We start from the raw sequence: 13,537 nt of genomic DNA, 5'->3' as shown, positions 1-13,537 counted from the left end.
TATAGCTCTTGAATAATCTACTTACATAACAGCCGATTATAATCACATAGTGTTTCTAATTTGAAATGTAAGTTTTAATCGATAACACATGATACCAATATAACAATAGCTATATATATTGCAATTTGACACCCTTATTATTACTAATAAATGTGACGATAAGCGAAGACAGTGTTACACAAAAGATGAGAGTAATTATTGTAGTGAGTCGGGCAAAAGTGAAAAAAGAAAAAAGTAGACTAAAACCTGTTTCTTGATTGGGAGAGTGAGGACAGTGAAACGTCACCGTTTCGTAGAATTTTGCATGTTTTGGTGTCAACATAGGAGGGTAAAACCAAGATCGAAGCACTTGCATTGTCTGCCTGTTTTTATCTAATTATGGGGAAGAACCAACCAAAAAAAAAAACCAGAGTTATATATAAGTAAACAAAAAAACAAAAACCAGTCTTAAATGTGATTTTGTACAAATAAAGTGAGACAGATCTTGAAAGAACAGTAAGAGCTTATGGTGTCTTTTTGGATTTTGTGTATTTTTAAGGTAAGAATCATTTATTGTCATTTGTTTAGATTAACTAGCTCTGATCGATCGATGCTGCTTCTTGTTACATTTTTAATTTGGTTTCCATCATTATTAATGAGTTACAGAGTGCGAATTAAATATTCAAACGTTTACCTGATCACGATCAGATTCACTTTAAACGATAGAGCGTACTAACTATATATAGTATGATACTTCCGTGGCTTCAACATTAATAATTATTAACTCATGAGATACCACCTTCTGTCAAGGAGATTGCTCGGGGGATAAAACTTATATAAATGAATATGATAACTTCTTCTTTTTTGGGTCTAAAGCCATTTGCAAATTGCTAAAGAAGAAAAAAAAAATCCTCCACTTTGTTGGGAATGATATAGGGCTGTGCTGTCAGATGCAACAGATAAATGATTCTTTATTTTTCGATTTCATCATAAATTCTTTGGTTAAAAAATGAAGAAAAAAAAGTTGACAATTTTCATATAAACTGATAAGCACCTTCTGGCGAAGGTAAGTCAGTGGCGGTAAGCAACAAAAGTCTTTTAAAATAAAAATTAAAAATTCTGAAACTAAAGAAAGTGAGAAAAGGATATATAAGAAAAAAATAAGGATTTAAGTCGCTCTCAGATCTGCTTTGAGAAGCGTGCCATACGCTAAGGCTCGATGTCAATTGAGAGATCCGATTAATCATCATCCTCCATTATATCTTATCTCTATATGTCCACCATTTGTTATACACAACAGCACAAATCAATATACTATTAACCATTCTCGTAATGAGTATGAATGTGTTAATTAAGTTTTACAGAATAAAATAGTGCTCCCTGGATTCTGACATATCTCATGTGGATGTGGGGTAATCTTATTACCAAATTATAAAATTTAGTATACGACCCTCTCTATTTCTATTACAACTTTTTCGTAAGTAATCATCTTTTTTGGATCGGCGACTTCAACTAAATATAAGAGAACTATATGATCTTTTTCACCTACGAAATTGATAGAGAAAATATAAGGGTGAATAGAACTTTGATTATGAATGTATAAAATAATAATGGTGGAAAAAATGGAATACTCGTTGTTGGTGAGAGCGGTTCATGCACCTTGTTTTGTCGCGTTATGCCTTCTTTGCAATAGTAGTGGATCCAAAACCAATAGAGGCAAGCCATGTGTCTACGACCAAAAATGATCTGGACGGTTGATAATGAGATCAAAGAATCCCTGCGTGAATCGACGGTCATATTGATCCTCATAAATGGAACCATCTTTCTTACTTATTTTAGCCTTTTTTACTTGTTTTTACTTTTGGATGCAAGTTATGTTACGCAATTATTCCACTTATAGTAACTTCCTACATATATGTACACGCTTTTCCATAGCTTCTCTTAGTAACCGACGAAAATCTTTGCGACCTAGCTAGCACTAGCTCGTGCCTCGTGTTATATATATTAAAAAGTAAAAACATACAACTATTTTATGGCAAGATAATTATTTATTGTTTAAAATGTTTCTAGAATTTATCATTACAAGTTTAGAAGATGAGGGATAGAATCCACCTCAATATTTTTATTTGGCTTTGTTATAACCGATATATAATAGTTAACGAAATTATCTACAAAAAAAATGCTGTATATATGGTATTGCATAAGTAAGTTTGTCCGAATGCATGTGAATTTTGCACTTAGACTAGAAGACAAATTTTAACATTGAATATATATCGATATATGCCCATAAATGTGAGAGTTGAAAATGGGAAGAAATTCCTTGCAATTATATAATAATGTGTAAATTTTAATATATATATATATATATATGTATATATGTAGTAGTATAAGTTAAAGAAGATTGATATATGGGCCACAAGTTGCTATATAAATCATTCCACTTCTTGTTGTATTGCTTGAGTTCTGATTGGGCACAGAACTAGTACCTTTGCCATTACCGTCTCTTTCTCTCATCATCAATCATCAATCACCTAAAAGAAAAACCCTAAAATCTCGTTTTTGTAAGCTTTTTACCAGTTTCTCTCCATACCCATTTTACCAGCTTCTCCATATCTCTCTCTCTGTCTCTATGGATTCTGACATAATGAACATGATGATGCATCAGATGGAGAAGCTTCCTCATGAGTTCTGTAACCCTAATAATTCATCTTTCTTCTCTCCCGACCATAACAACAACAACAACACTTTCCCTTTTCTCTTCTCAAGCCATCACCACTCTGATCACTCAATGACCAACGAACCAGGTTTTCGGTACGGTTCCGCAGGTTTACTTACTAACCCTTCTTCTCTCTCTCCCAACACAGCCTACTCTTCCGTTTTGCTCGACAAAAGAAACAACAATAACAACAGCGCGAACATGGCGGCTATGAGAGAGATGATCTTTCGCATCGCCGTGATGCAACCGATACATATAGATCCCGAGGCGATTAAGCCACCTAAGAGGAGGAACGTTAGGATCTCGAAAGATCCACAAAGCGTGGCGGCTCGGCACAGGAGGGAGAGGATAAGCGAGAGGATTCGGATTTTGCAAAGGCTTGTTCCCGGTGGGACGAAGATGGATACAGCTTCGATGCTCGACGAAGCTATTCATTATGTAAAGTTTTTAAAGAAACAGGTGCAGTCGCTGGAGGAGCATGCAGTGGTTGGTGGCGGCGGAGGAGGAGGACCAGGAAGAGTTTTGATCGGTGCCGGTGGAATGACGGCGGCTAGTGGTGGTGGCGGCGGAGGAGGAGTGGTTATGAAAGGGTGTGGGGCAATGGGGACTCATCAGATGGTGGGTAATGCACAGATTCTTAGATGATGATTATCATTTTATTATTATAATAATATTAATGTCAAGAGAAAAGGAAGAAAAAAAAAATTCTGAAGAGGGAAGAATTAATTCATATTAAAGAAACTATGAGAGACTGTTAACTTTGTTTATCTTTTTTAGATAAGTGATGGTTTATAAAGCCAAGACTCTCCATGGTTGTTGGAGCGCGCGGGTTTGTAAATTAGGAACTACTATTATCATTGTAATCCTTGTTAATGAAATAATTAAAGCATTAACGATATATATGCTTTTTCAGTTTCAGCTTCTTGCTCGTGTTGACTCTTTTCTGTACTTTTCTTTTGTTGTCCGACTGACTTTTTCTTTGTCTAAATGCTTTCTGTAATATGCTAATATCCGTACATATACTTTTCTTAATTTTTAAAAGTAAATTTAGTACTCTTCATAGTGTTAATATAAGTACAACAGTACTTGATAATATAACTAACACCAGAACATTAAAAGTCGTCCTTAACTTTTTCTCTACATTTCATTATAATCGTATGTATGTATGTTTTTATCATTTGTTTGAACCTTTAGGCACGTAAGGCACCAAAAAATTATCCATTCCATTATCTTTGTATGTAATTGCGTCTTATTCTTATTGTTAGGTAAGTAATAATGTCCAAAAGATTAATAATAAAAATCTCTAAACCATATAGGAACTAGTCACACATTACTCATAACTCATAAGTATCATCAATTTAAGTATTTTGAAGTTTGAACTGGGCCTTGTCAAAGGATTGGTCTTTCGCTAAAACTTCGGAAGTATTTTGGAACCAAAGCCCAAAAGGGAGTTTCATATAGTATAAAACAGGAACCATAAGAAAACCCGGCCCATTAATCTCAAGCTAATAATCAAACGGTTCATAACCAATCATCCTCATATCTCTTATCCTACACCGTGTCCCACCAGATGACTCATCTTCACACTTACAAGAAAAGAAAAACAAAAGACAAAGCACAAAGCTCGAGGTCCATAAATGGCGCATTGAATTAGAACCCTCAAAAAAGCATAGTCTTCACAACTGTAACACCTCTTCGCATGTGACTTCACTTGTCACTAGTCTATTCTTCTTATTTTTCTTCCTCCTCGCTTTCGTCTCCCTCCTCGAACAACCATGGCAGCTCAGTCTCTCAATCTCATCCTCATTCTCTCTCTTCTCACCTTCGTTTCACTCCCGAGATCTGAATCTCTCTCCGATAACCCATCTCTCGTTCTTCTACCCGACGGATTCGACTGGCCGATCCCTCACGCCGACGAATTCGACATCATCAACGGAGAAGAAAGCTTCGAAGTCACGGAGGAGGAGGACGACGACGGCGTAGATCGGCGGTCGCTGTACTGGCGGAGAAAGAAGTATTACATATCGTACGGTGCATTGTCCGCGAATCGAGTCCCGTGTCCTCCCAGATCTGGGAGATCTTACTACACTCATAACTGCTACAGAGCCAGAGGTCCGGTTCATCCGTACCGCCGTGGATGCTCGTCGATCACTCGATGCCGGAGATTTTAGATAAAAAATCATATGGACTGGGCATTTTCGTAATTTCGCCAACCATATGGGATTTATGTATTTGTTTGTTGTGTAATGTTCCCCCGATGTGTAATTTGTTTAAAAACCTGGTTGATTTATTATTATTATTACTAGTTGTTGCGTTCGTTAAAAAATTAAACCCTTGGGGTTAGTTATGTGTAAACTCAAGAACAATGCACTAAAAATGGTGATTTTTTACTTCAAAAGTTAATGAGGGGTGGATTTGGTAAATTTGCAACTGTTTTTTTCTTTTTTTTGGTTTCTTTTTCGTCGGTGCCTTTTTAATTATTTGTTTGTACTGTTTATGGGCGGTCACATGTATTTGGACTTATCTGATTTTGATCATGTTCCAATTTCAATATTTTCATCTGAACTCGAATTTTTAAAAATAAATATATGGTTTGGCCGTGGTTGTTGTTTGGGCCTTTCTTTATCATTGTGTCGTTGTTTTTGACATTGTTGGGCTATAACTTTGGCCCAATTGAGGAGTTTTTGGGTTGCAAAACCTAACAATATACATACATATCATAATAGATAAAACCATGCACGTGTACTATATATATAAGAAGCTCATCTTTATCTTCAACGGTCAATTAATAGACGGTTTTTTTGCCTTTTCTTTCAAAATTTCAATCTTGGAAGAAAAATTAAAAACGACTTTGTATTTTGTATGTTTTAGGATTTACCTTTGACCCAAACACATAAATAATAGTCAAGATATTAGAAGAAACATGTTTAAATTGAAATGCATGAACTTGCGTTTGGCGGCTGATTAGCATTTATGCGTTTGGTTTAAAGATGGCCAACATTTGAATTTTAATAAAGACTAATCGTCCTCTCTCTCAAAAGATATATATTTTAGTTTGACTTTCGTAACATACGAAATGTAAAAAAAAAAAAAAAAAAAAGATTATGCAAATGCTAAAAGGGTGTTATATGACGTTGCCCTCTCCTAATTCAAAGGGGTCAATCTAAATTCCATATTACAAGGAATATTCCAAAACTTTGGATATCTTCGAAAGACCCCTATTGACTTTGCCTACAAGGTTAAATCTACTTGCACGTTGAAGTTGAATTCGAACGTGGAATAAAAACCAACTATATTCTGATTCAACTTTAAAATAGACAGTCGTGTATGACCCCCTACCGATAATATACTATTTCGTCGCAATTTTAGTTGAAAGATCTGTACGTTTAACCCTATAATTAATGAGGAATATAAATAGGCTACTGACTTAAAAAATGTGTTTGGTTCTTCCAAAGTGATATTTTCACATTCCTACTTTGATATATATTTTCAAACGTACATATACCGTGGGATTGGGGAATTATACGTGTACGATAGTGTATAAAGTTATTTATTTATTTTTTTTTTCGTGGTACCACACCATGTATATATTAAAAAGATCTCGAATCTGACGTGATCGATACGAAGATGCCTCTCAAAACTATTGAAAAACTACACCTATATACTTCGTCCGGTTTTGTTTACTTAACGTTTTAGGAATTTTCGCGTGGATTAAGAAAGTTGGTATATTAACAGAACTAAAATCACAAATAACACAAATTTACAATTTTATTTTTCATACATAATTTTTTTTTGTTTTTACAATCTTAATCCAAAAACAAATACATAAAACAAGATGAAAAAAAGTAAATATACTCTGAGCTACGCTGGCGTGATTACGACAATGAAGAACTCGATTAGAGCGGTTGTTGAGTACTCCACCTGCGACGGACTCGATTGAAGCGGCTGTTGTGTACTCCACCGATGACGGACCCGATCGGAGAGGCTGCTGTTTACTCCACCGACGACGGACCCGATCGGAGCGGCTGCTGCTTACTCCACCAACAGCGGACTTCAATATGTAATTGATCTCAATTCTTTGTTTTATTCAATCACTTCCAGTTCTTCTTCTTCTTCATTTTCCTCTGTTTCTTTTTCTACTACTACTTCCTCTTTTATTCAATATATGGAGTAACGAAGCAAGACGGCTAAGAATTATTCTCCTTCTAATGATAAACCACACAATCTAAGTCACTAGGTTTTGTGAAATTAGTTAATTGATTTCTCAGTTTTGATTTGGGCTTTGATTTCCAATAGGTTTGCTTCCATTGAGAGTAAGTTTGTTTGTCACAAACAAGGAGTGATGTGGTTACATTTTGTTTTGTTCAAGTCGTAATTCTTTCTTGTTGAGTCTGAGTGGAGTTTTGAAAATTACCATTTAGAAGAGTTTAGTATTGTTTTCTTGTTTTGTTCAATAGTACTCTGTGACGTAATAATCATTATGACTTTTTTCTTCACTTCTTTCCTGTTTATGTTTATTAGCCTCAGAACAGTGTTGTTCTGCGTTACCTATTGAATGAGAGGATTAACTTCTAGTTTTGTTTCTCATGGCAGAGAAATGATTATGAGTGTATTGATGTTGAGCTCCTCAGACGCCTTGCTTATGTTACAACTTTTTGTTTAATCTCCAATATCATAATGTTTTTTTACTTGTTTGCAACATTAAGGGTTTTGTGGTTACACCTGAACTTGCTTTATTTGCAACACTTGGTATTCCTTTGTATCATGAGAAACCGAGTAAATCATTTTTGAAAATTTATACTATTCCTTATAGACAGCTCAAAACAAGAACAGTTCTGCTTTTGTAGTGTCGGGGCTTTTTTCTTAAATGGCATTTGGAGCACAAATAGCATTCTTTTCTCTGTTCTTATGGTCATGCTTTTGTGACCGAATGTGGAGCTTTGTATTTAAGCTAGTGCATATATCACTTTTAAGTTAGAGACATGTTATGTGATTACCTGAATAACATTTCACTTGGTCTATCTAAAAGCTTCTGTAATTGTCCTCCATGGCAGTGATGGATTTGTCTTTTCTTGTTTCCTTATTTTCAAAAGATGATAAAATGCTTCTCAAGATGGTTGCTTGTTTTGTTCTGATAGTTTTAGTGGTTTAAGGAGATAGTGATGAATTCATAGTAGCTCGATCATATTCAGACATGGTGTTGTTTGTATTTTAAAGTCAAATGTGTTTAACTTACCATTTCCATTGACATATTGTAGGCAGAAGCAATCAAATTGATCGTGGCAGCAGTTCTAGTAAGTGTTGGTAAAGGCTCTTCTAACAAAGGTACAAATGCTAGTAATTCAGATCAAATGCTCTCTTATGGAATCAATTAGCATCTGTTTGGTGATTTTTATGGGTTTAATGATTGGAATCCTGACCTTATAGTATTCTTCCCAGTTTAATGGGATACATAAACACGCTTTGACTAAGAATTTGAGAATATAAATGGAGGGAAACAAGAATTTTCACTTAGAAGAATGAAAATAAAGGAGGCAAAAATTTACTCCCACTACTACAATTCAATTTTTTTTATGTGTCTATATATTACTTGTAACATGTCATGTTACTAATCATTCTCCATGGCTAACTTTGATCTAAACTTTTCACCTTCAAACAATAAAAATCATTCCTTTGATTTGAATTTGATTCCAGCTAATAGTGACGATCATGATTCTGAATATGGAGATTTTAGAGAGAAAGGTGACACTATTCCTGTGGCCGAGGAAACAGATATTGAAAGTGGCGATCCTACTGTAAGGATTATATCATCTTCTGAAAGTACCATTGTAATCGACCTCAACATGAGACCAACGGAAGAGGATTCTGAAATAATAGAGTTAGATGTCGAGCAGCTATACGAAGAAACTGAAGATCACATGGTTGGAGACCAAGGTAAATTGAATCATTAGTTGTCTTTTTTTTTTTTGGGGAAACATGTAGTATTATTGATGTCAATTCATATTTTCTCCATTTGGACTAGGACCAAACGAAAATGAAAAGAATCAAGATCACTTAGTTGGAGACCAAGGTAAGTTCTCTTGTTAACGTGAAATATAACTTGTATATACATTCCAAGTATAATGTAAGTATGTATTTTTTCATGATGATATGTGTGCTGATTTATAAAAAATTAACGGTTTGGAGCAGGTCCTAACGCAAATGGTAACATCACTGCTAGAAATAAAAGGGATTACAGTAATGTTCATAGGTGGGCAGTGTATAACGCTTTACTTGAAAGGAGTGTGAATGGAAAGCTGGGTAAAAGTACCAAAAGAGAGGTATCGAATTTACTGAGGATGCATATTCGAACGATTCAAAGAATATGGAGACAAGCTAAATCCACTCCCGCTGGTGTATTGGTTGATGTGTCCCAAAGAAGGAAAAATAGATGTGGGCGCAAGAAAATTCTTATTGACATACAACGAATCATTGATACACCTCTACATCGACGGACGACTTTGAGGACGTTGGCTGAAGCCCTTGGGATAAGTCACTTAACACTATATAAACGTGTGAAAGAAGGCCTTCTACGATGCCATTCCAATGCTCTGAAACCACATCTGAAAGAAGAAAACAAGGTAGCTAGATTACGGTTTTGCCTATCAATGTTGGATCCTAACAGTTTGAATCATGAACCAAAATTTATTGATATGTACAACATTGTGCATATTGATGAAAAGTGGTTCTATATGACCAAAAGAAAAGAGAACTACTATCTACTTCCGGAAGAAGAAGACCCCATACGGACATGTCAAAGTAAGAACTTCATTGGAAAAGTTATGATGTTGGTTGCAATGGCTCGTCCGAGATTCAATGATGAAGGAATCGAAACATTTTCTGGAAAGATTGGGGTTTTTCCTTTTGTCACTTTTCAGGCTACACAAAGACGGAGTAGAAACAGAGAAGCTGAGACTATGGAAATAAAACCCATTACATCAGTTAAAAGAGACGACATAAGAAGATGTTTGCTTGAAGAAGTTCTTCCCCAGATTCGTGAGAAATGGCCTATTGAGGATGTCGGAAAAGTTATCTTTATTCAACAAGATAACGCAAGAACGCATGTGGCTCCAAGCGATGTAGAATTTCAAGCTGCGGCTTTACAAAATGGTTTTGATATTCGATTGATGTGTCAACCGCCAAATTCTCCAGATCTAAATGTTCTTGATCTTGGATTTTTTAGTGCTATCCAAGCATTACGACATAAGGTATGTCCGAAGAACATTGAAGAGCTTATTCACGCGGTGACTACGTCTTTCGAAGCATATCCACCGAGAAAGATAAACCACATTTTCTTAACTCTGCAACTGTGCATGCAAGAAACAATGAGAATTGGAGGATCTAATAACTATAAAATCTCACATATGGAGAAAGAAGCGTTGGAACGAGAGGGGCTTCTTCCTTCACAAATAATATGTAATTCTAATATAGTAGAAAATGTAATAAACCAGCTAGGAGTGTGAGATTTGCTTAGTCTTTCTCATTCTTTTTAATCATAAAGGCATTATTCAGATTTCCTTAATAAAAAGAGTCTTTCTCATTCTTTTTTATCATAAGCATTATTCAGATTTCCTTAATATAAAGAGTCACTCTAGTAATACTAGAAATTTTTTTATTACTCCATTGATAATTGGAGGACATAGAAGAAATTGAACATCAATGAAATCATCTTATAATGGATTTCAAATCTAAAAAACTTTTGGGCAATTAATCTTCAGAATATACAATATCATATCTGGAATAAGCTCTCCGTCGCCGTAATAGCGTTGGTTGAGATCAAAATCATGCACCACGTTGGGATTGACATGAGCAATCTCTACGCCTAAATGAAGCTCTTCTTCTTCTTCCTCCAAAGGGATTTTGTTAAGATCAAAATCATGCACCAGGATGGGATCGACATCAGCATTTTCTTCGTTCAAGTCAAGTTCTTCTTCAAAAGGGATTTTGTTGAGATCAAAACCATGAACCATTACACCAACATCATGATTTTCTTCCACCTTCAAAAAATTGTTGAATGAATTTGCCATTTTCTCTAGATGTTTGACAATGAAGAAAAGTGAGTATGTTTATAAGTAGAACAAAGTGACTCATCGTGTTATGTTTACAAGTTGAAAATAACTCCTTGTATTATCCAACATGACCAAATTACGTGACTTTTCAATTAATTACAAATTGTGTTAGTTTTGAATAAGATTAGTTTTTAATAAGGCTATTTTGGGAATTTTATTGTAAATATTATCTTGAAAAATGGAAACGACAAGTAATCCTAAACAGAAAAAATACTCTAAAACGTCAAGTAAACTAAACGAGAGAGAGTATAATTTATGAAAATTCACATAAAATGAAGTAGTTGTTAAAGAGGGCTGACTATACCAAAATTATTGATGAAATATCCATGAAATCAACTGTGGGCCGCCATATTTTTTCTAATAAATTAATATTCTTGAATTTATAATATAATACTTTCTCCGTTTCAAAATATAAGATGTTTTAGAGAAGTTTTTTGTTTTATAATATAAGATGTTTTCAAGTTTCTATGCAACTTTTAGATTAATTAAGTATTTTATATTATACAGTATTATTTCTGATTTGTTGAATTTGTTAAAAGTAAAGACTTTTTAATATACGTGATTTACTTAAAATATCCTATATATTTTGAAACGGAGAAAGTACTAATAAGCAACAAAAAAAAAGGATAGCATTAAGCAAGTAGGCTACCCTTTTCCTCGTATTCAGTGAATTATCCAAGTCGCCTGGGTGGTGTTGGTTCATAATTTCATATCCATTTTACCTTCACATTTCTCCGTTTTCCAATATAAAGATTGTATACTATTTAATAGCCAATGCAAGTTGTACTAGTAGACATGCTCGTAGAGATCGCAACTCCACTCAATCTAATGGCTAGGGATCACGTCCATGTGACGCTTTCATTTGATTGGTTCGTATGGACGCCATTTTCTTTTTTCTAAAGTTCCACTCTAGATTCTATAAAAATGAAGCATGTGATGGTAACGGTGTTACAATTTAATTTACAAAACAACCTTCTCTTTCTTCTTTCAACTTGTCTTCGTCAGACTCCGTTACAACGTTAATTATCTTTTTTTTTAAAATATATCATAGAGAAGAATTGAATTACATTACTATTGTTTATGTACTGATATAAATAAAATAAAATAAAATAAAACAGAGCCGCCGCAACTTGCGTAAGTCTGTTGGGGTCGAATGACTTCAGTGCGAAGCACCCGCGCTTTTCTTGGCCATTTTACAAATTTAATTTTTACAACATAATTACTTACACATGAAACTGAAAGAAAAAATAAACTTAGATAAAAGTATATATATAAACTGTTCACATACATACATATTAAATGATTTTAATGAAGTCATGGCCATAGGAATCCAGACTTGGGCAGGCAAGTTGGCCTTGGCCATGAAGTAAGTAAACTACATGAAAGCACTATAATAATAGATATGTGATTAATCAAATAATAAAAAATATGATTGGAGAGTTGTCGGATAAACTTCTTTTTTTTGTTTTCCTGTTCTTTTGTTGAAAGCTTGATGAAGCATCGAGATGAGTAAAATTTAGAACATTAAAGTAAAACTATAGAGCTCACATGCCAAGGTTTTGTTATTGTAAGTAAAAGTGTAAAACTATAGAGCTCACATCTAAACAACTATTGTATAAATTAAAAGTATCTAGCTAGTTAATTAGTCAGTTTTATTGGTCACCGTTGTGAATTGATCGGACATGCATGGTTATAAGCTTATAAGTTATACTATATGACATATTGACATGTCAAAAAGTAAGCTTATAGCACACGTATATTACTCAATACTCAGAAGTCGTCATTAGCAAAAGTAATAAACCTAAACTGACCCAAATCAAAATTGAATCCCCACTTTGCGGCTTATCGCAGTAGGAAGAAATATTAATGTTAAAGCGTTTACAACGTAAAAGGATTTGATTCTTGAGTGGTACAAACAAAATATAAATAATTTGCAATGCCAACTTGCTTTGTATAGTCTTACTATGTATATGGTCGAAAATGAATATCTTCCTAGCTACTTTTTTAGTAATATATATTGGTTGTGCAAGCACGGTGATTGGATGGCCATGATTTAGTTACAAGTTGCATTAGTAGTTTTTCTCTTCTTCTATACGCACATGTGTATTGTATATTTGGGTTAACCTAACTATAAAAATCATGTTATGTAATATGAGTTCTGAACGTGATTAGCGAAGTACTAATCGTGTGATTATAACCAGGGATAGCTACGAAGGAGTGGCATATGCGAGGAGGATTCTATTCTATGCCTATTCACTCAGCGTATGAAATGAGGAGAGTCCAGAGCAGAGGCCAAGAAAAGAATATTATCTGTATTATACAAATCTGATATTAATTTAATTATTTTTTGCTATTACAACCACAATCATTTTAAAATACAAATACTAAAAATAAAGTCCTTTTCATGTATACACATCTATCCACATCAATCTATGGGAGATTGAAAATTTGAACTCTCTACAGTACGTTTTCAATATTTCTAATAACATATCACGCATGTTCTGAAACCTAAAACGAGTTAACATAATTAAACGCAAATTCAGTAGAAACTGACTTATTAGTAGCAACAAAAACGATCATGATCTCATTAAATTTTCAAAGCATGTTACTACTTTTATTACCACTCCACAAAAAAAAAAAAATATCTACCTCGTGAGTGATAGATATTCAAAGTTATACAAAAACAATAGTCGTGCCATAATATTTATTAATATCAAATAAAAATATCACGTAG

General features: G+C 34.2%; 3 protein-coding genes across 3 annotated transcripts; all 3 read left to right on the top strand.

Annotated features, from left to right (window-relative positions):
- The first annotated feature begins 2,372 nt into the window (after positions 1–2,372).
- LOC104762860 (transcription factor HEC1) lies at positions 2,373–3,617 on the top strand. Its single transcript, XM_010486256.2, has one exon. The coding sequence runs from the start codon at positions 2,609–2,611 to the stop codon at positions 3,338–3,340; it is 732 nt and encodes a 243-aa protein (XP_010484558.2). The 5' UTR covers positions 2,373–2,608; the 3' UTR covers positions 3,341–3,617.
- Positions 3,618–4,126: 509 nt separating this feature from the next.
- LOC104762859 (protein RALF-like 34) lies at positions 4,127–5,118 on the top strand. Its single transcript, XM_010486255.3, has one exon. The coding sequence runs from the start codon at positions 4,471–4,473 to the stop codon at positions 4,864–4,866; it is 396 nt and encodes a 131-aa protein (XP_010484557.1). The 5' UTR covers positions 4,127–4,470; the 3' UTR covers positions 4,867–5,118.
- A 1,245-nt stretch (positions 5,119–6,363) lies between these two features.
- On the top strand, positions 6,364–10,281 carry LOC147923185 (uncharacterized). Its single transcript, XM_087498222.1, has 5 exons — positions 6,364–6,755; positions 7,954–8,020; positions 8,390–8,629; positions 8,718–8,765; positions 8,885–10,281. The coding sequence occupies exons 3-5, from the start codon at positions 8,539–8,541 to the stop codon at positions 10,195–10,197; spliced, it is 1,452 nt and encodes a 483-aa protein (XP_087354348.1). The 5' UTR covers positions 6,364–6,755; positions 7,954–8,020; positions 8,390–8,538; the 3' UTR covers positions 10,198–10,281.
- The last annotated feature ends 3,256 nt before the right edge of the window (positions 10,282–13,537 follow it).

This window comes from Camelina sativa, chromosome 18 (genome assembly GCF_030686135.1).
Source record: "Camelina sativa cultivar CO46 ecotype springtype chromosome 18, ASM3068613v1".
In the NCBI taxonomy this organism is placed as follows: Eukaryota; Viridiplantae; Streptophyta; class Magnoliopsida; order Brassicales; family Brassicaceae; genus Camelina; species Camelina sativa.
Note: the sequence above shows the minus strand (reverse complement) of the source record. Positions and strands in the feature narration are given on the sequence as shown.

Excerpts from the sequence above, each read along its gene's own strand:
- LOC104762860 (XM_010486256.2), top strand. The coding sequence starts at position 2,609 with ATGGATTCTGACATAATGAACATGATGATGCATCAGATGGAGAAGCTT.
- LOC147923185 (XM_087498222.1), top strand. The coding sequence starts at position 8,539 with ATGAGACCAACGGAAGAGGATTCTGAAATAATAGAGTTAGATGTCGAG. Across the intron at positions 8,630-8,717 it reads TCACATGGTTGGAGACCAAG|GACCAAACGAAAATGAAAAG; the intron begins GTAAATTGAATC and ends CATTTGGACTAG. Across the intron at positions 8,766-8,884 it reads TCACTTAGTTGGAGACCAAG|GTCCTAACGCAAATGGTAAC; the intron begins GTAAGTTCTCTT and ends GGTTTGGAGCAG.
- LOC104762859 (XM_010486255.3), top strand. The coding sequence starts at position 4,471 with ATGGCAGCTCAGTCTCTCAATCTCATCCTCATTCTCTCTCTTCTCACC.